This window comes from Aethina tumida, chromosome 3 (assembly GCF_024364675.1).
Source record: "Aethina tumida isolate Nest 87 chromosome 3, icAetTumi1.1, whole genome shotgun sequence".
Taxonomy (NCBI): Eukaryota; Metazoa; Arthropoda; class Insecta; order Coleoptera; family Nitidulidae; genus Aethina; species Aethina tumida.
Window position 1 is genome coordinate 12,752,631 of NC_065437.1, and position 19,791 is coordinate 12,772,421.

At 33.3% G+C, this 19,791-nt stretch overlaps 3 protein-coding genes across 4 annotated transcripts in view; 2 read left to right on the forward strand and 1 right to left on the reverse strand.

Moving 5' to 3' along the window:
- The first annotated feature begins 336 nt into the window (after positions 1–336).
- On the forward strand, positions 337–2,374 carry LOC109601016 (BRISC and BRCA1-A complex member 2). Its single transcript, XM_020017216.2, has 6 exons — positions 337–387; positions 448–653; positions 710–999; positions 1,050–1,225; positions 1,560–1,933; positions 1,985–2,374. The coding sequence occupies exons 2-6, from the start codon at positions 572–574 to the stop codon at positions 2,164–2,166; spliced, it is 1,104 nt and encodes a 367-aa protein (XP_019872775.2). The 5' UTR covers positions 337–387; positions 448–571; the 3' UTR covers positions 2,167–2,374.
- A 617-nt stretch (positions 2,375–2,991) lies between these two features.
- Positions 2,992–6,342, forward strand: LOC109601012 (ionotropic receptor 25a). The gene is made up of 11 exons (XM_049964966.1): positions 2,992–3,136; positions 3,193–3,342; positions 3,401–3,703; positions 3,758–4,160; positions 4,216–4,339; positions 4,392–4,622; positions 4,676–5,064; positions 5,121–5,510; positions 5,563–5,747; positions 5,801–5,948; positions 6,003–6,342. The coding sequence occupies exons 1-11, from the start codon at positions 3,043–3,045 to the stop codon at positions 6,340–6,342; spliced, it is 2,757 nt and encodes a 918-aa protein (XP_049820923.1). The 5' UTR covers positions 2,992–3,042.
- A 125-nt stretch (positions 6,343–6,467) lies between these two features.
- Positions 6,468–19,791, reverse strand: part of LOC109601013 (leucine zipper putative tumor suppressor 2 homolog) — a 60,121-nt gene continuing 46,797 nt past the window's right edge. The window contains exons 3-8 of one of the 2 annotated variants that reach the window (XM_049964967.1): positions 10,458–10,644; positions 9,993–10,194; positions 7,853–8,092; positions 7,560–7,797; positions 7,040–7,500; positions 6,468–6,980 (exon numbers count right to left, since the gene is read on the reverse strand). In XM_049964967.1, coding sequence (XP_049820924.1) covers positions 6,821–6,980; positions 7,040–7,500; positions 7,560–7,797; positions 7,853–8,092; positions 9,993–10,194; positions 10,458–10,644 — 1,488 coding nt within the window. In that variant the 3' untranslated portion in view covers positions 6,468–6,820. The remainder of the gene's footprint in view (positions 6,981–7,039; positions 7,501–7,559; positions 7,798–7,852; positions 8,093–9,992; positions 10,195–10,457; positions 10,645–19,791) is intronic. The other variant, XM_020017213.2, reaches the window with a different exon arrangement.

A 19,791-nucleotide genomic window follows, 5' to 3' on the forward strand; every position in this document is an offset into this window, starting at 1 on the left:
TATTGCGGATTGGTCCGAACCCGTGCCATCTAGCAGTCATATTTTGAATTTCAAGTGTGTATGATTTGTATTAAAAACTACAAATATACAACTCCTAAGTTGATTATTTTTAAACAAAACTTCATTTTTTATTTGATTTTGTTAGAAAATCGTTTAAATTAAATGATTACTGATTACTTTCAATTGAATTGTTAAGGTAGGAGAGATTTCTTTTTATGGCTGAACAGTATTTTGTAGATGGCGCTTTAGGGGGTCATTCTAATGTTTTAACTGTATTACATTCTAAATTATAAGGACGTCATTCACACGCATGCGTGTTGTCAACCTGTTTTTCAATTTTTGTTTGTTTTTGTATTTTATGTATATTTGCTATTGTTGATTTCTGTTGTATGTTTTAAATCAACAAAATTTCAATTGTTTTCTGTATCTTATTTTTATTATACGCAGATAGACGCCCTCTTCACCAATTTCATCCACATGCTGCAGTACTCTGTCTTTAAGATGTTCGTTTAACCTCAATTTCTGCGGAATCAAAATATAGATTTTCGGCGTTCGAAACCGACACACAAAAATGCATTCGAACAATGATTTTTCAAAATTTCCGAGGTGCCTTCGTCCCAACATGCAAGAACTGTGTACCAGCAATAAATTAGGTATACACTCTTTCATAATAATTAAAACACCCCCCTATAATTGTAAATAATTTAAGGATTGAGTGTAAACGACATTAAACTAATTCCCAACAAACATGGAGATTCGTATCACTACGTGATAAAAATACCGTACGCAGGCAAAAAATTAACGTGGGAGATAATGTTCAATCCAGGAGACTTTGAATTTGCCCCCGACTTTTATTTCAATGAGGAAGAATTTATGAACGATCCTGAAATAGAGGATGTACTTGAGAACATTCCAGCTCTTACCAGCTACGACCTGAACAATTGCAAATCCATCACTGAACTTCTGACACAATTCCTTCATTCATACAAAAAATTCCATGTATTTATTTTACAACATTAACATAAGGTTTTTCAATTCTCTAATTTTAGATTGAGAAGTTAAGGACTGAGGTTAAACATGAGAAAGTTAGAGAGGCATTTGATAGTCTGTTGAAAGAGGATAATGTTTCAGTTGATGATGTTGAACTCTATGTGGACACAAATGTTGCCCATTTGCTCATTAAACTAAATTTTGATTTTGGACTCCTTGATCATTATATTCAAACGTAAGTTTTATAATTATTGTAAATGGGTTAACATATTTTAATTATAGAAATGTTTAAGTTTCTGACTTTTTGACCATCATGGGAATTTATTTTCCATGTAATTCACACCATTAAGATTTAATAGTAAATAGGTAAATTCAATGTTTTTTCTTCCTATTAAAACATTTTTATTTATTATTTAGAAGGGTTAGTGTATAACTATAGATTAAATGTAAATCCCTTTGCTTGGGTAATTATTTGTTTTTGGAAAAAATACTTAAAGATCAAACTAAAAATCATAAATTGCGTGGAATTTGAATCTAAACAGTTGTTTTAACACATTTTTTTAATTCAGTGATCTGAATAACTTGGTCGATCCAGGACCATGTTTCGTTCATTTGCGACTGACATATACATGCAGTGGTAACAAGGTGTCGCCCTTTTTGGAGATTTCCGCCAAAGTAGAACAGTGCCTTGGATGTTCAAAATTCAAAATTCCTCCATGGAAACCAGAATTCACAGCACTAGAATACATAGACATGTTAAAAATTGCCATAAATGAACGCATTGCAATGAAACGTGAGGCCGCACAAAAGAGGAAGATGTTCATATGCCAACTGATAAGTGACCACAATAAAGATATAATAGAATATGATTTGATCAATTTGATGTACTGCTGTATTGCTTATAACGTTGAGGATCGAAAATACGCGGTGAAAATCACTTTAGGTACTTAGGTTAATTACGAGTAATGATTGAAATTTAACGATTACTTTTCAGATTCGGATTTTCCGCAAAAGAGACCTCATTTACTTGTAATTTTTACCTGCAGCATGGACTGTAAAATGGTGATCCGTAATTTTCAGTGGAATCCGAGTGGTGATGTCGATAAAATGTTGGAAAATTTGTACGCATGTCTTGATGAAGAATTACCCAAAGCTTACAAATCTCACAAACATTAATGTTGTTTTTGTTAAATAAATTTGAATTTTAAATCCTGACCTGATAGTCATTAACAAGAGACTATCCCAGTTCTGAAATTGGACTGGTTGAAATAGTCAGAGAATTAGACTGCTGATTAGGTTTTGTACTTATTTAATATTAAAGGAAAATGTATATTTTTCTCCATGTTTATACGTTTTGTATTATTGAAATAAAAGTTTTTGATTATATTTTGTTTCACTATAATCTTCATATATTAATTTATAACAACAATATAAAACTAATCAATCTTTAAACCTGCCAAGTAATTTTCCGTGCACTCAACTAATCAATAATTTTATAACGATGTTGTTCTTTTTATATATGCAGGTCAATAATAATTCAATCATCTCTATTTATTAAACAATAATATTTTGAAATTGATCTATAAACAGTTTTATTATTAATTTACTTTTTTACACGCAATTACATGAAAAAGTCATATCTGTACAACAATTGGGGTGTGATTTTGATTACTAAATAAAATACACCTGTCCATATATTGATATATTTTTTTAAACAAGCATGTATTTGTATTTATTAATAAATCTTAACGCAAACGACGTAAAAAGGACATTTAGCACATCAATTTATCAATTAATTAAAAGAAAGTGTGTTGTAGTAGCGATTTTTTTCTGATTAAACCATCAAATTTTGATGATTAAAATCAATTGACCCTCGTATCACTCATCGTAATATAGTTTCAGAAATAAACACGCTACACATTTGTTGGTAAAACATTATCCATTATTAATGATGTGTGTGTATTCTATGGTTATTGCCTGGTAACCATTGGTGCTGTTCGATTCACTTCATAACTAACTCTAAGTTCGGATAAGATGTTCAGAAAATATTGAATGCGCACAATAACTATGATGTTCAAAATCGTCCTGATAGTCTTTGGGGCTCTTTTAACAGTAAACTCTCAAACTACACAAAATATAAATGTCTGTAAGTACCCAGCAGTAGCTTATAGATAACACTTGGTGACGTAATGGTATTTATAGTGTTTGTAAATGAGGAAGGAAATATGGTGGCGGATAAAGCTGTAGAAGTAGCTGTAAACTATATTAAGAAAAATAATAAACTGGGCGTAAGCGCTGATACCAGAAAAGTTGTGGGCAACAGAACCGACAGTACTGGTTTATTGGAGTCGTGTAAGATAATATTTGTGATAATTACCATAAGATCAATTGATTAATTTGATAATTGTAGTGTGTTCCACATATAACGACATGCTGGAGAAAAATACTCCACCGCATCTCGTTTTGGACACAACCAAAACCGGCTTAGCTTCGGAGACTGTGAAATCTTTCACCGCAGCTCTTGGTTTGCCGACGATCAGCGCGTCTTTCGGACAGGAAGGTGATTTGAGGCAATGGCGCAACATTGACGATAACGAAAAAGAGTACCTTATACAAATTTGTCCGCCCGCCGACATGATACCTGAAATCGTTAGAACCATTGTCATCAACCAGAATATCACCAACGCTGCCATTTTATTCGACGAATACTTTGGTATAACGCATTTGTACAAAAAGTGCACTAGAATATAATAGGATATGTTTTCAGTGATGGATCACAAATATAAATCGTTGTTGCAAAACGTGGCCACGCGCCACGTAATAACACCAATCAAGGAAAACATCCACGAACAACTACAGAGCTTGTACAAATTGGACATAGTGAATTTCTTCATATTGGGCAGCCTGAAGAACATTAAAAAAGTCCTAGACGGTGCGGACAGCGTGCAGTTCTTCAACAGGAAATTCGCTTGGCACGCGATCACGCAGGACAAAGGCGACGTCAAGTGCCAATGCAGGAATGCCACTGTAATGGTGGCGAAACCGACAATCGACGCCAAATACCAAGACAGATTGGGTTTGATCAAGACATCTTATCAGCTGAACGCCGACCCAGAAATCGCCGCAGCTTTCTATTTTGATTTGGCTCTTCATTCTTTTTTGACCATGAAGTATGTTTGTTCCAACATTCCAAAGATAATTTTATTGTTTTCGCGCCGGTTTTAGAGAAATGATTGCTGATGGTGCTTGGAAAAGGAACAACGTGACCAATTACATCACTTGTGACGATTACGACGGTAAAAATAAACCTAAAAGAAGAGGGTTGAATATCAAGAAGTATTTCAATAAGGTAAATCTATGACCCACACAATTGTTTCCTTTAGTTTCCTTTCATGATTTAGGAAACAACGGAGAGTCCAACGTATGGTCCAATTACGATAGTATCAAACGGACATAGTTACATGGAGTTTACGATGCAAGTTGCAGCAGTAGGAGTTCGAGAAGGCGCTTCAGATAAATCGATTATTTTGGGAAGCTGGAAAGCTGGTTATGACAACAATTTGACCCTTGTAGACGAAAAAGTTATGTCTAATTATACTGCTGATGTTGTTTATCGTGTCGCAACTGTCGAAGTAAATATAAAGGAATATTTTCAATTATTTTATATTTAAATTTATTATTGCAGCAAGCACCTTTCATAATAAAAGACGAAAACGCTCCGAAAGGCTTCAAAGGCTACTGTATAGACCTGATAGATAAAATTGCGGAAACCCTCAAGTTTGACTACGAAATTAATCCGGTTGCTGACGGTAAATTCGGAAACATGGATGAACAAGGAAGGTGGAACGGAATGATCAAAGAATTGATTGAGAAAAGAGCCGATATAGGTCTAGGTTCCTTGTCTGTCATGGCGGAAAGAGAAAACGTAATAGATTTCACTGTACCCTATTATGATTTGGTGGGGATAACAATTTTGATGAAGCTCCCAACAACTGCAACGTCCCTGTTTAAATTTTTAACTGTTTTAGAACACGAGGTGTGGCTTTGCATTTTGGCCGCTTATTTCTTCACCAGGTACTAAAACCCAAAGCAGGCATCATTCCTTAATAATATTTTTACCCTTTTCTCAGTTTTCTAATGTGGGTTTTTGATCGCTGGAGCCCATACAGTTATCAAAACAACCGGGAAAAATATAAAGACGACGAGGAGAAACGCGAGTTCAACCTCAAAGAATGTTTGTGGTTTTGTATGACTTCTTTAACACCGCAAGGAGGAGGCGAAGCTCCGAAAAACTTGTCTGGTCGTTTAGTAGCTGCAACTTGGTGGCTGTTCGGTTTCATTATTATTGCTTCTTATACGGCTAACCTGGCTGCGTTTTTGACCGTCTCTAGGTTGGACACACCGATCGAATCACTGGACGATTTGTCCAAACAGTACAAAATTCAATACGCTCCTTTAAACGGATCGGCTACCATGACTTATTTTGAGAGGATGGCCAATATTGAAGCCAGATTTTACGAGTAAATTTCTTAGTTTCGAGCTAGATTTGTGATAATAAAAAAATTTTTGCAGGATTTGGAAGGACATGAGTTTGAATGACAGCTTAACGGATGTTGAAAGGTCAAAACTGGCGGTTTGGGATTATCCAGTTAGTGACAAGTATACGAAAATGTGGCAAGCAATGAAAGAGGCTGGTTTGCCGAACACTTTAGAAGAAGCTGTCGAAAGAGTTAGAAGTTCTAAATCATCCAGCGAAGGCACGCTCACAATTTTCTTACTTAATTGAGTGATTTGATTGTTTTTATTTCAGGATTTGCATTCTTGGGCGACGCCACCGACATAAAATACTTGGAACTAACGAATTGCGATTTAACAGTTATCGGCGAAGAATTTTCTCGAAAACCTTATGCTATTGCTGTCCAACAAGGATCACCACTGAAGGATCAATTCAATACTGCGTAAACTAACCTAATAATTATATATAAAAATTATTATATTGTTCATCATTGCAGGATCCTATCACTACTGAATAAAAGGGAATTGGAACGTTTGAAAGAAAAGTGGTGGAGCAACAATCCTGCCGCGAAGAAAGATTGCGACAAACAAGATGACCAATCTGACGGTATCAGCATTCAAAACATCGGAGGAGTATTTATTGTAATTTTCGTTGGAATTGGTCTTGCTTGTATTACTTTAGCCTTTGAATATTGGTGGTACAAATATCGTAAGGGGTCGAAGATAATTGATGTTCAGGAAGCACCTCACAAGAGCAATTTTCCCAAAGAAACGGGGCTTACAAAAGTCAATGATGTCCTTAAAACCAACAAACTTTATCCACGGTCCAGATTTTAAATGTGTTTACTGTTAGCTCTTTCACTGTGTTGAATTTTGATACACAATAAAGTTTGGATGCCATCAACTTGTTGTGGATAAGTTAGAAACAAATAAAAATGCGCTTTTATCAATAAAAAAGTGTATTTCTGTTATATACATGTTAAAATTACGCTAAGTCTAAAAGGAATATTGGTAAAAGTTATGTTACGTCGAATAAAACATAAATTATATGAATGCCACAAGGCTGCAACTATTTACACAGAAAAAACAACACGCATCAAATAAATTAAAACTGAAAAATCACATTTTTAATCCGTAAAAGTACCGTCCAAATACCAAAGTAAAATACAACAAAAATTTAGGTACAAATATATAATAAAACGTAGAAACGCGGACGAATAAACTGCAAATTCTCAATCACTTTTAACCCAAACTATAGAAATTAATCTACAGGGGAAAAACCGATCGTTGTTGACGCTTAAATGATGATTGTAGATCATAATTCGATTGTTTGAGTCAGATCCAACGACGACAATTTCTTTTCTACGTTTGCCTTGTCCAGCTCCAGTTCGATTGTCAAGTTTTCAATTTCTTTTTCCAGTGCCCTAGTACGTCTGTACATTTGCACGTAGTTCATTTGCAACTGTCTTTGATATCTGAAATCAAACAACGTGTAATAGCAAAATAAACATTACTATAAACGAATCTATTTTACCTTAGCACTTTCTCTTTTTCCTGTGCCCAAACGATCCGTTCCTTCTCAAAGTATTTCGCCTTAACGTCCATCTCCTCCCTGAGCTTGTCGGCCTCCGAACAGCAAGATTCCTCCGCTGACGTGCCGTTCAACCTCCTGATCTCCACGTCCTCCAAACTGTCCGCGCACGAATTCTGCGTCCTGCGTCCCGGCTCGATGTTCCCATACTCGTTCAACGACATGTCGCTGAGTTCTTCGCGGAGCTCGCGTATTTCGGCTTTTAGTCTCTCGTTCTGATCCACGTCCGGATCACAGTGCAAGCGGTCGAGTTCCGCGTGCAGACAACGTATCTCCTCGGTTTTCGTGGAGGTCTCTTGGCGTAGTTCGGCCATGTCGGCGTCGCGGCGCTCCAATTGTTCGCGTAGCTCGCGGTTCTCCGTGCGCAGCTGAAGGATCTCCTGACACTTCGTCGTCTGTTCATTCTGTAAAAGACAACGTGAGTTTTTTGCTTTAAGAGGGGATTTAATTATCAATGATTTACTTGGCATTCTTTGAGCTGGGTTTTGAGCAACGAAATCTCCCCCGTCTTTTGGCACAGTCCCCATTCCGTCTCCTCCAATCGGCCCCTCAAAGCCTCGACTTCGTGCCGCAACCGATCGCTCTGACATTTTTCCTTGTGTACCTCGCCGTTCAGCCGTTTCTTCTCCTGTTGCAACTGATACGTTTGCATCATTAGCATCTGCTCCAGCTTCATTATCTTCTGGGCACTGGATCTTAATCTAAACAACAACACTGTGCACAAACTAAACAACTTGAAATTTTTTTTGTTTTTACCGTGTTTCGTGGACTTGTTTGAGCCGTCGTAATTCTCTCTCCCATACTTTTTCTTTTTCCTGATACACGCGGAAAATGACCTGCTCGTTGTGCTCCATGGTCTGTCTGAGGTAGGCCAGTTCCGAGTCGCGGTCTCTGAGGGCAGCTTCGAGTTCCGACACTCCGGAATCACTTGGTGACGGGGTTAGGTCCTGGAGGCTTCCCGTACCGCCCGTCAAAAGTCTGTACGCCGCTTTATTTCTGGAATAAATAAAATACTTATTTAACCTTAAAATGTTATAAAGAAATATACAATGAAACCGTTGTAATAAATACATACACATCTAAAAGGTGAGTTTAGTTTGCTATGGAAAATATGCAGTTTAGCAAAAAGGTGTGATAAATTAATTTATCGTGCTAATTGTTCATTCAGCACAATCTGTTCTAAAGTAAATATTTGCATTTTGCGATACACGAGCTACAAACACAGTTTGTTTTTATCAAACTTCAAATACACCTTATAATTTTATTAACCTCATGTGTTTGAAATCTATAAATAATAAAAACTATAAATCCATCAATTGTATTCAAATAAAAGTAAACATTTTATTAGAATCACTTAATGGAAATAAAAAATATATACACTAGTGGCCATGGAAATGAGCTGTATTATTTGAATTGGATGCCATTATACGTAATGTTTGTTTTTTCTGTTATTGTTGTGTCACCTAAGCAGGTGGTCAATTTATTTTCACTTTTTAAGTAACTGCGTATTTTTGAAGCGAAAACTTCTTTAGCCGCGTTTGCACTTTTTGATATGAAAAAGTCTTATGGGTTCGCGTCACCGACATGCTCGTACTTCTTTTGTTCATAGAGTAGTAGAGAGAGAAGTATTGGAAATTTTCAGGACCCTCATGACTGACGCACGCGCAATGTGCTGTGCGCCTTAGATACTTTTTGGATGGGTGAAATCTCGTACGTTCGCGTCACCGACATACTTATACCAGTAAATCTGTAGCTATACAGTTGACGTATAGTGCTGTGTATATCTTATAAGTGAAATTGAATGGATTTAGTGAAACATTTATTTAAATATGTCCAATAATCGAAAACTTAGTACTACAAAACATATAACGACAATTGATGCCGCTTTTACTTAGATAAATTTGAATCAAACATTTTCATTTCTTACTTTAGTTACCATAAATCTATTGTATCTTTTTTAGAACTAAATGAAATAATTGAAAGTACGAAAAGTCTAAGTATTGTTGAAATTAATGATGAATATTATGTAAACAATTAAAATAATGTTAAAAATCAAGTACATTGAAATTTAAGTAAATACCAATACTATCCATATTATTTAATATAATTGTATATTAATTGTTATTTCAATTGAATTGTATTTATATTTTATCATGATCTTGCACAGCCCGTAATATATTTAAATAATAAAAACCATATAAACATGCAACAAGTTTTTACTTCTATGGACAGCCTCTATATATACTTTTTTTATTTTTTGATGGACAAAATTGTAGCAACTTTTCAGGTGATTATTTATCTGTCCGCACTGTAAGAAAAATTACAATTCATCGATACCAAGAGAAACAAGTAGAGTTTTACAGTTAAATAAGTCTGTCGTTTCTTGTATTAATAAAAAAATTAATAAAAAAATAACACAAATTCAAAATTGTGAGGGTCTGGTTAAAAGATCAAACCATCAATTGACACAATTTTTAGACTCTACAGAAAACATGTAGTGTCACGTTAATAACAGAATTAAACACAAAAATTATATTAATTTGAACGCATCCTTCACAGCAATTCAAAAATCATGGAGGAGTTTATTTACGCCTTGAAGATGTAATGACATTATAAGGCAAAAAGGATATTATACAAAATATAATTGTTAAATTATATATAAAAATCTTTTTAAATAAAGTTGCTATATTTATGTCCAGCTCAATTCAGGAAAGTCTAACAGTATTATAGAATAAGAAAAATCTTAATTTTTAGGATAGAGTGAAAAACGACACTAGTAGATAAATAATATTTTACTAGTTTACATTAAGTTAAGTAGTTATGACCATAACATTTAGCACTTTAAAAAGCTATAATAATGTCCACTACTGTACATATTATTAATAAAATAACTTACCCTATTGAGCTGTCAGCAATAGAATTGGGTGATTTCCTGACACTTTCTAAACTATCGTAGTTAATTAGTTTGTGGGGAAGCGACGTTAAAGAGCTCATTGCGAGCGGAGGTGATGATGAAACGGATGGACACAACGACCGCAATTTTCTATCCAGCGAATAATTCGCGGTTTCTCTGTGCACCTGATGAAGATCGTTTGTACCTAAAAGGAAACATTTCTTGAATACAAATGCTTAATGTAAACAACAGTGTTTTCACATAAAACAACAAAAGTATTAGCTTACACATAGTAAGACATGATATCCATTTGACGCACATCTGTTCATAACTAAACAATAATACGAAACGACGGGGAGAAAATAGAAAACGTTCGGAATTAATTATTGTATTGCACACTTTTGAGCTCTTACTTTTTTTAATTTCCATTTCGATGGTTAAGTATGATGAATAATATGAATTACTTACTGCCATATAGTGTCAATCTGGATCCGGGTCGGGTGAGTATGGGGGTGGAACCGTAGCGCTCGCCACCCGACAGTCCGAATCTCGAGGGGGCGGTCGAAGGTGTCATCGTTCCCGTTCTGGATCGCGTCCTTTCACTCACATTTGACGGCGATGGTTTGAACGCTATGGGACGGATGACGAACTTCCCCTAAAACAAAACAAAAATGATCGGTTATTTTGAATTCGTAGGAGTTTGTTGTTACATAAATTGCTGGTGTGTTATAAAATAGTTTATGAAATTAGACGGCAGAAACGGAAATGGTTCGCATCTGGAACGTGATACGCACCTTGCTATTAACAGAAATTAATTCCGCCCATAATCTGTTATATATAGAGGCATCGGGTATGTTATTAGTGAATTTTCTGTCCCAACATAAATTAATATATTATCTACCTGGATGGTCTAAGACTAATTGCTTCATAAATTACGTTAGGCAACAAAAACAATGCATTCTTCGGTTAATGCTCTAATAAACTTGGCTAGTTTTTCAAAATCATATTTTTACAGGAAGAATAATATTTCGCTTGACGTACGTTACGACGTTGCGCAACGTCAATTAGCCTTTAAACATTCGAACACGTATAATTAATTAATTTAATAATTAAGCTCGATTAATCTTGCACCATTTTTTCGTACGTTACCCATTAATAACAGTAGCTTTATGCAACTCATATTCTATCCAACGTCTTATCTATGCGTGCACCTTAATTGGAGAGCGGTGATTTGCAAAACGGCTTTATCTGTATTAATTAAGTTTTCAGTTTGCCTGTGCATATTGCGAAATAAACAAATTGTATTGCTTCCAACAAAGCAATAAAAAACAATGGTCACTAATAAAATACTCTTGTTTCACGACTTGTTATTAAACAATTTAATAGGAACAGTCTTTGCAATGGCCGAAGGGAAACGCTTGATAAACTCGAGATTCTTGTGCGGCCTCGGGGTGAAAAAGTCCCACATCAGTCGGTTTTCTTTATGACAGGCCATTTTATGATTTTTTTCGTAAATCTTATTACGCAGCAAACCGTAATTACGGCTTGGTTACATTTTAGTTTTGTATTACAGTCGAGTAAATTATTCGAAAATACAATTAGATAAAAAAGAATAAAACAGTAGTAAAGAGTAATTACAGAAACTAAACATTGAATGTTGTGGCAGATAACTGATTCCAGGAAAAAACATAGAAGAATTTTTTTGAGCAGAGTTTCAAGAACTAAAACTCATAATATTATTAAATAATAACTTTACTAGACTAACTGTGATTGAAAAAAAATTAAAATTATTAAAAATAGTTTATAATGACAAATAATTGTTAAAATATTTTTAGGATTAATTGGGAAAGTCACCAGTTCAAATTCGGGGCACTTTTCAGTATACCCAAAATAAAGTTCTTCTTTTACAATTCAGTACAATTTTCCTAGACCAGTTCAAAATAAAATACGAATGTGTCTAGTTATTAAGTAGTGATTAGATCTTTAAACTCATAATAGTCAAAGTATTTCTTGGATTAACTGGAAAAGACAGCAAATCAAATTAGAAGATTTTTTCTGTATATCTACTAGTTTCTACAAAAATTTAACTAATCAATTAAAATTTTCTGGACCAGTTGAGTTCAAAATTAAATACGAATGGGTGTAGTAATTAAAAATAGTTGATGACATCATTAAACTCTTAATTGTTAAAATATTTTTAGGATTAAATGGAAAAGTCAACAGTTCAAATTAGGGGTCATTTTCCAGTATATCCAAAATAAAGTCTCCAGTAGTTATTCCAGTATAATTTTTCGTGGACCAGCTATGTTCAAAATAATATACTAATGTGTCTAGTTATTAGAGATTATTGGTGATGACATCTTTAAACTCATAATAGTCAAACTATTTCTAGGATTAAATATAAAAACCAACAGTTCAAATTAAGAACACTTTTCAGTATATCAATAATAAAGTCTCCTCAAAAATCTAGCTCTTCCAGTACAATTTTCCTGGATCAGCTGTGTTCAAAATAAAACATGAATGAGTCTAGTTATTAGAAATTTTTGTGGTGACATCGTTAAACTTATAATAGTCAAAATATTTCTAGTATCCAGTTTAAATTACACAATTAAACAATTACAGTATACCAAAGTCTCCACAAAAATCTAGTTACTCCCGTACAATTTTATTGAACCTGCTGTATTCAAAATTAATTACAAATATGTGTAGTAAAAAAAAATAACTATTTGACTATTGGACTCTAATGACATCGTTAAATTCATAATTATTAAAATATTTTTAAAATTAATTGGAAAAGTCAGCAGTTCAAATTAGGGGTACTTGTCAGTATGTCAAAATTAAAGTCTCTTCTAAAATCTAGTTAATCCAGCACAATTTTCCTGGACCAGCTGTGTTCAAAATAAAATACGAATGTGTCTAGTTATTAGAAATTATTAGTGAACACTTCTTTAAACTCGTAATAGTCAAAATCTTTCTAGGATTAAATATAAAAACCAGCAGTTCAAATTAGGAACACTTTTTAAATATCAATATCAAAGTCTTCAAAATTCTAGTTATTCCATTACAATTTTCCTGAACAAGCTGCATTCAAAATAAAATACGAATGAGTCTAGTTATTAGAAATTATTGATGGTGACATCGTTAAACTTATAATAGTCAAAATATTTCTAGGGCCCAGTTTAAATTAGGGACACTTTTCAGTACACCAAAATTAAAATCTCCACTAAAATCTAGTTACTCCAGTACAATTTTATTGAACCAACTGTTTCCAAAATTAATTATAAATATGTGTAGTAAAAAAAATAAATGTTTGACTATTGGACTCTAATAATATCGTTAAACTCATAATTATTAAAATATTTTTAAAATTAATTAGAAAAGTCAGCAGTTCAAATTAGGGGTACTTGTCAGTATGTTAAAATTAAAGTCTTTTCTAAAATCTAGTTAATCCAGCACAATTTTCCTGGACCAGCTGTGTTCAAAATAAAATACGAATGTGTCTAGTTATTAAAAATTATTAGTGAACACATCTTTAAACTCATAATAGTCAAAATATTTCTAGGATTAAATGTAAAAACCACCAGTTTAAATTAGGAACACTTTTTAAATATTAATATCAAAGTCTTCAAAATTCTAGTTATTCCATTACAATTTTCCTGAATAAGCTGCATTCAAAATAAAATACGAATGAGTCTAGTTATTAGAAATTATTGATGGTGACATCGTTAAACTTATAATAGTCAAAATATTTCTAGGATCCAGTTTAAATTAGGGACACGTTTCAGTACACAAAAATTAAAATCTCCACTAAAATCTAGTTACTCCAGTACAATTTTATTGAACCAGCTGTTTCCAAAATTAATTACAAATAAGTGTAGCAAAAGAAAATAACTGTTTGACTATTGGACTATAATGACATCGTTAAACTCAAAATTGTTAATACATTTAAAATTAATTGGAAAAGTTAACAGTTCAAATTAGGCGTACTTGTCAGTATGCCAATATTAAAGTCTCTTCTAAAATCAAGTTAGTCCAGTACAATTTTCCTGGACCAGCTGTATTCAAAATAAAATACGAATTATTAATGATGATTTCTTTAAACTCATGATAGTCAAAATATTTCTAGGATTAACTATAAAATCTAACAGTTCAAATTAGGTACAGTTTTCAGTATATCAGTATTACATTAATATACAATCATATTATTTTTATATAGTATTTGTATTTACTTAAATTTCAATGTACTTGATTTTTAACATTATTTTAATTGTTTACATCATTGTCATCATTAATTTCAACAATGCTTTCAATCAATTATCTCATTTTGTTCTTAAAAAGATACAATAGGTGGTAACTAAAGTAAGAAGTGAAAATGTTTGATTCAAATTTATCTAAATATCGCATACTGAGTTTTCGATCATTGGACATGGTCAAATAATAATCAGTATTACAGTCTCTACAAAAATCTAGCTAATCCGTTATAATTTTCTAGACTAACTATCTTATTATGTGTGAATATGTGTAGTAATTAAAAATTATTCATGATGACATCGTTGTTAAAATGTTTGTATGATTAGGAGCACTTTTCACTACATCAAAAAAAGTTTCTACGAAAATCTAGCTAATCCAGTACAATTTTACCGGACCAGCTGCGTTCGAAATGAAATACGAACGCGTGTAGTTATTAAAAATAGTTTATGGTGACATGGAACGTCTTTAATGGACCGTCAGTGGCAGAAATCAAGTGATTATCCACTCAAGAGAGGTGACGATCTCGCATCGATTTCCAGTTAATCGATGCCGGTGAAAAAGTGCGGTGCCGCGAGACCGCTCGGCATCTCCGGCATCCGAAGGCGATTTGTAACACGTTACGCGGATTCCATCTAAGCGCGAGCGCTCCACTGACATACCATTATGTCGTGTCAGTCGTCGTCATTTTTTTTTTCCTTCTTCCATGGCGATTTTATGGAAGTCGCGGAGTCAAATTACGAATTCGGAGCGTGGTGGAAGGAGATGAGGTTCTCACGGTTCGCGGGGCCCCGCAGGCGGTTACGGGCGGCTCGGAGCACGAGCCCTCGGATCCCGTTCGTGCGCACCGTAATTACGGGCCCGCTGACGGTGACGCCCGTTCATTCATGATACGACCACAATTTTCGTTACAATTTGTTAATCTCGTTCGTTTCTTTTTGTTCTAGATGGAATTTCTAAACGACGACAGCACGGAATAATGCACTATTTAAATAGACAAAGAAGATATGAACGTTCTTGCAAGCAAATGTTGTTATTGTTTGAAAAATGTATATGTAAGTGTAACCACCGTGAGTTAACATATTATTACTACTTACTTACGAATAAAAGAAGGAGTCCCCACGTTTCTATTGTACATGTCACCAACCAAAACACCCAACAATATATTGTTATGTGATTATGTATGCACAAGTCATAAGTCGAACCATCAAAACAAATAAGATACCAACCACAGTTTGTGCCAACAATGTTGACGTGACCATTGCACTACCTGCACTAAAATATGAACCAAAGGAAAACGGATTAGTGAATGGGAGAAAACGCTCCCTGGATGCGGTTCTGGTCGTGAATCATCCAGTTCGAATCCGAACTATGCCCACAATTATCCGTTTAATCGTTTCACTTCGGACCTTTGTGCATCGGATAGATGACGGTTTAATTGACCGCGGTCTGACGTTCGGGACGCTGACCCCGATTTTGTTTTTGTTTCTTCGACAACTGAAAAATCACCGGAGACGATACGATTTCAGAAAATGGACCGGAACAAAAGGAGATTTATTCATTTTATTCACATACTTAGTCTTGCACCACCCTGTAAATAATGGATTCATTTGATTAAATTAATTCAAACAGTATTGATAACTGTCTTTCTGTTATTGGCAGTTATAGAGACTCCGGATAGATGTAAAAACTTGAAACTTTAGTATTAAAATTTGAAATTGAATGTTTGAATTAAAATTATCAATTCACATCTACTGACACTCGGAGCAACAATTATATGCATGTTTATGTTGTTTTTTATTATTCAAATATAAACGGGCTGTACAAGATCATGATAAAATATAAATACAATTCAATTGAAATAACAATTAATATACAATCATATTATTTTCGTATAGTATTTGTATTTACTTAAATTTCAATGTATTTGATTTTTAACATTATTTTAATTGTTTACATCATTGTCATCATTAATTTCAACAATACTTTCAATCAATTATCTCATTTTGTTCTTAAAAAGATACAATAGGTGGTAACTAAAGTAAGAAATGTAAATGTTTGATTCAAATTTATCTAAATATCGCATACTGAGTTTTCAATCACCGGACATTGTCATTCAAATAATAATCAAACAAAAACACTATTTCAACAATGCACAGTATATTAACATTGAACTTTTTACTAAATTCATTCAATTTCACTTATAAGATATACACAGCACTAGTGTACAGCACAGTTGTATTGCTACAGATATAATGCTATTAACATGTCGGTGACGCGAACGCACGAGATTTCACCCTTCCAAAAAGTGTCAAAGGCGCACGCACACTGCGCATGCGTCTGCCATGAGCATGTCGGTGACGCAAACCCATAAGATTTTCCCCTACCAAAAACTCAACGCTCAACGCCGTTTTCACTTCAAAAATTAAAACGAAAAATCTAAACAATTTCATTCTTATCATAATTTTAATCAGAAAAGTTGTTTATCGCTAATTATTTAATGATGTACAAAAATCCTAAAATTTCGAGATATCTATTAACTAATTAAATTCATTTGTGAATATTCTGTCTTCACGACAAAGGTTTAACCACACAACGACGCAATGAAAGGAGTTCCGTAGAAATTAGACCTCGAAGCGGACGTCCAAGGGCGACAAATGCCAACTAAGACAGGTACATAGTCCAAATGGTTAGGTGAATAACTGTTAGCAGCCTTAGGAGTCATTATCAGGCTACATACCACCAAATCATTCCGAATGCAACATTGAGAAGACGGATTAGTGCTAGTCGATTAGAATCTAGAAGACCTTTAATATTACCTAGGATACTCTGAACATCAAGGTTGGAATGGGTTCATTAAAATTGTCTTTTGCATCAATGATCTAATGTTCCTTTTTCGGACAAAAAATAGGATAGGATTGGTGAGTGACGACTATCGAAATTAAAATCTGGAGAGAAGTGTCGTGTTTTGAAGTGGAATCATGTTTGGAAGAATAATATTGGTACATGTTTCTATAACAATGACTAAATAAATTTACATAGAACCTTCTATTCTACCTATTGTTCTCAATTTAATATTTATGGATGACATTACTCATCTACACCGAACCCAAGTGGTGTGGGACGTTCTTAAAGAAGGTGAAATTTAAAGAATGGAGTAGCCACTATTTTCCCTGGATATGAACCCAATTGAACATGTATGGGAATACTTATCCAGATTAAGGCGCCGTTTAAATCTTCCCAGTATAGTATTCCAGACCTACTAAAGGCTGCAGTTGAAGAATGGGATAATATCCCTCAAGAATTTATAAAAATATATAATCTAATAAGAAGCATGCAAAGGCACGTAAATGCTTTATTACAAAACAGGAGAGGAAATATGAGGTAATAAATTAAATTGTTAACTTATATATAGTTTTTGATAATAAAGATGATGGTGAAGGTGTTCTACCATTTCTTTTTAACTTAATTATTCTTTATTTGGTAAAAATTATAACACTATAACCTAATATAGGTATAATATAATAACAAAATTTTATTGATTTTTAATTAAATTATAGTGTGGTGCAACCGCACTGAATATATTATACCAATACGATTTATTAATAATTAATATTAATTACAGGAATTGTATTAATTTTAGTGACAGCAAGAAAGTCGCCTAACTGCAAAAAAGTGAAAACATGGGTGGGTGTGCAAAAATTCATAAGTCATATGGATTATCTACCCACTTGTTGAAAAAAGATTTTTTGGGCGACCATTAAGTTAATTTATTGCCTTTAAAAAGCAATTAGAAACTATCCAGTCCGCCGACATAATAACAATAATTATCTTATGAAACCGGGCAATTTCGGACCCACTTTCGACCGGTTCATCTATTTTCGTTCCCAAACCAATAATTATAAGTTGGCAAATCGTCTCACCGTGCCGGACGCATCTCCGAATTACATTCACATAATAAATAAACACGATAAGGAAGGCAAAAACAAAAACGAAGAAAAAAAGAGACACTGTGCAGATTGAAAGTTGAATCGAAAACGAAACTTGCAAACGGTGCGGCAAAAAGCGCAAAGATATTCGGCCGCAAAAAGAGGCACAATTAACGACGATGAGTTTTTCGAACGCGAGATTTATTAATCCAGGTGCTGCGCGTCTCGAATCTTCGCTAATTTGACGAATCGAGAATTTTAAATTGGCTTTTGTCCGACGTTTTTTCGCGCACGCAACTGGACGTTGCGACTAATTGCGATCGGACAAATTATTACTTTCGTGAGTGATTACTCAAAGATGAGTTCGTGCGAAACGAAAAGAATTGTGGTGATTATTATAAAAAGTATAACTAGTTTAATGAAATGTCCTTAACCGTAGTTTAATGCACGAATTAAATATTAATGATCGACTTTATTAGGTGTACCGGGTGGTCAAATGGTGGAGGTCGACGGACGTAACTCCTAGTCGAAGGGATATTAAAAAAATAATAATAAAAATGATCCTGAAATATCCGTGGGAAATATTATGGATGATATTGATAGCTTCAATTTGAGTTAAGAGAATCCAATAAACTAGACTCTATATACAGCTTTATATAAGTCGTTATAGCTTTTAACTTTTTGCACTTTTTCCAATTTTTCAAATGGAATGGCATATACAGTGTGATATCAAAATTGGTGGCTTTACAGACATTTTAATTATACCATCAATCTAACAAAATTTAGAAAAAAGTAGTTCAAAAACGATAATTGTTTAGAATCGCGTCTCCACCTATTTATGTCAATATAAAATCGAAAAAACTACATTTTTTCACATGTTTTTCTACTCTTCAGTGCATTAGGAACATGTTTGATCAAGTAAAAAATTGAAAATTTAACAATCAAATCATAAAAAATAAAAAAATAAATATTATTTCATATTTTTTTAAATATTCTATTTTTAGACGTGATAAAGAACTTCTTGGACACTTGAAAAATATCAAAATATCTTAGAGATAAATTAATTTTAAATTTGAACAATAAAATTTTTGAGGTTTTCTTATGAATATTTTATGAAAAAAATTGTTTATACTACACTCCTATTTTTTTAGAAAGTTTATCAAAACTAGAATATTAAAAAAAAAAAAGAAATATATATTCAAAAAATATTTGATTTTTTTTAATGTTCTATTTTTAGGCGTGATGAAGAACTAATCTTGGTCAATTAGAATGAAGAGAGTAGAAAAATATCAAAATTTCTTAAAGATTGTTTATACTGTGTTCCTATTTTTTTCAGAAAGTTTATCAAAAATAGAATATTAAAAAGAAAGAAATAGAAACCTAACCTAACCTAACTTTTTTTGCAGAAAGTTCGTATAGGATATTTTTAAAAACAAAAAAAAAATGTTCATAACATAATTTTTCAGTATTTTATGAAATCAAATCTTAAAGGAAAAATAATTTTTAATATAAAGAATACTGATTTTTTGAGTTTTTTTTTTTTTGAAATTTTTATGAATACGTTTTTTAATTCAAACTTTTTGTTTTTTTTTCCAAATTTGTAACTACTTTAACATATATAAATA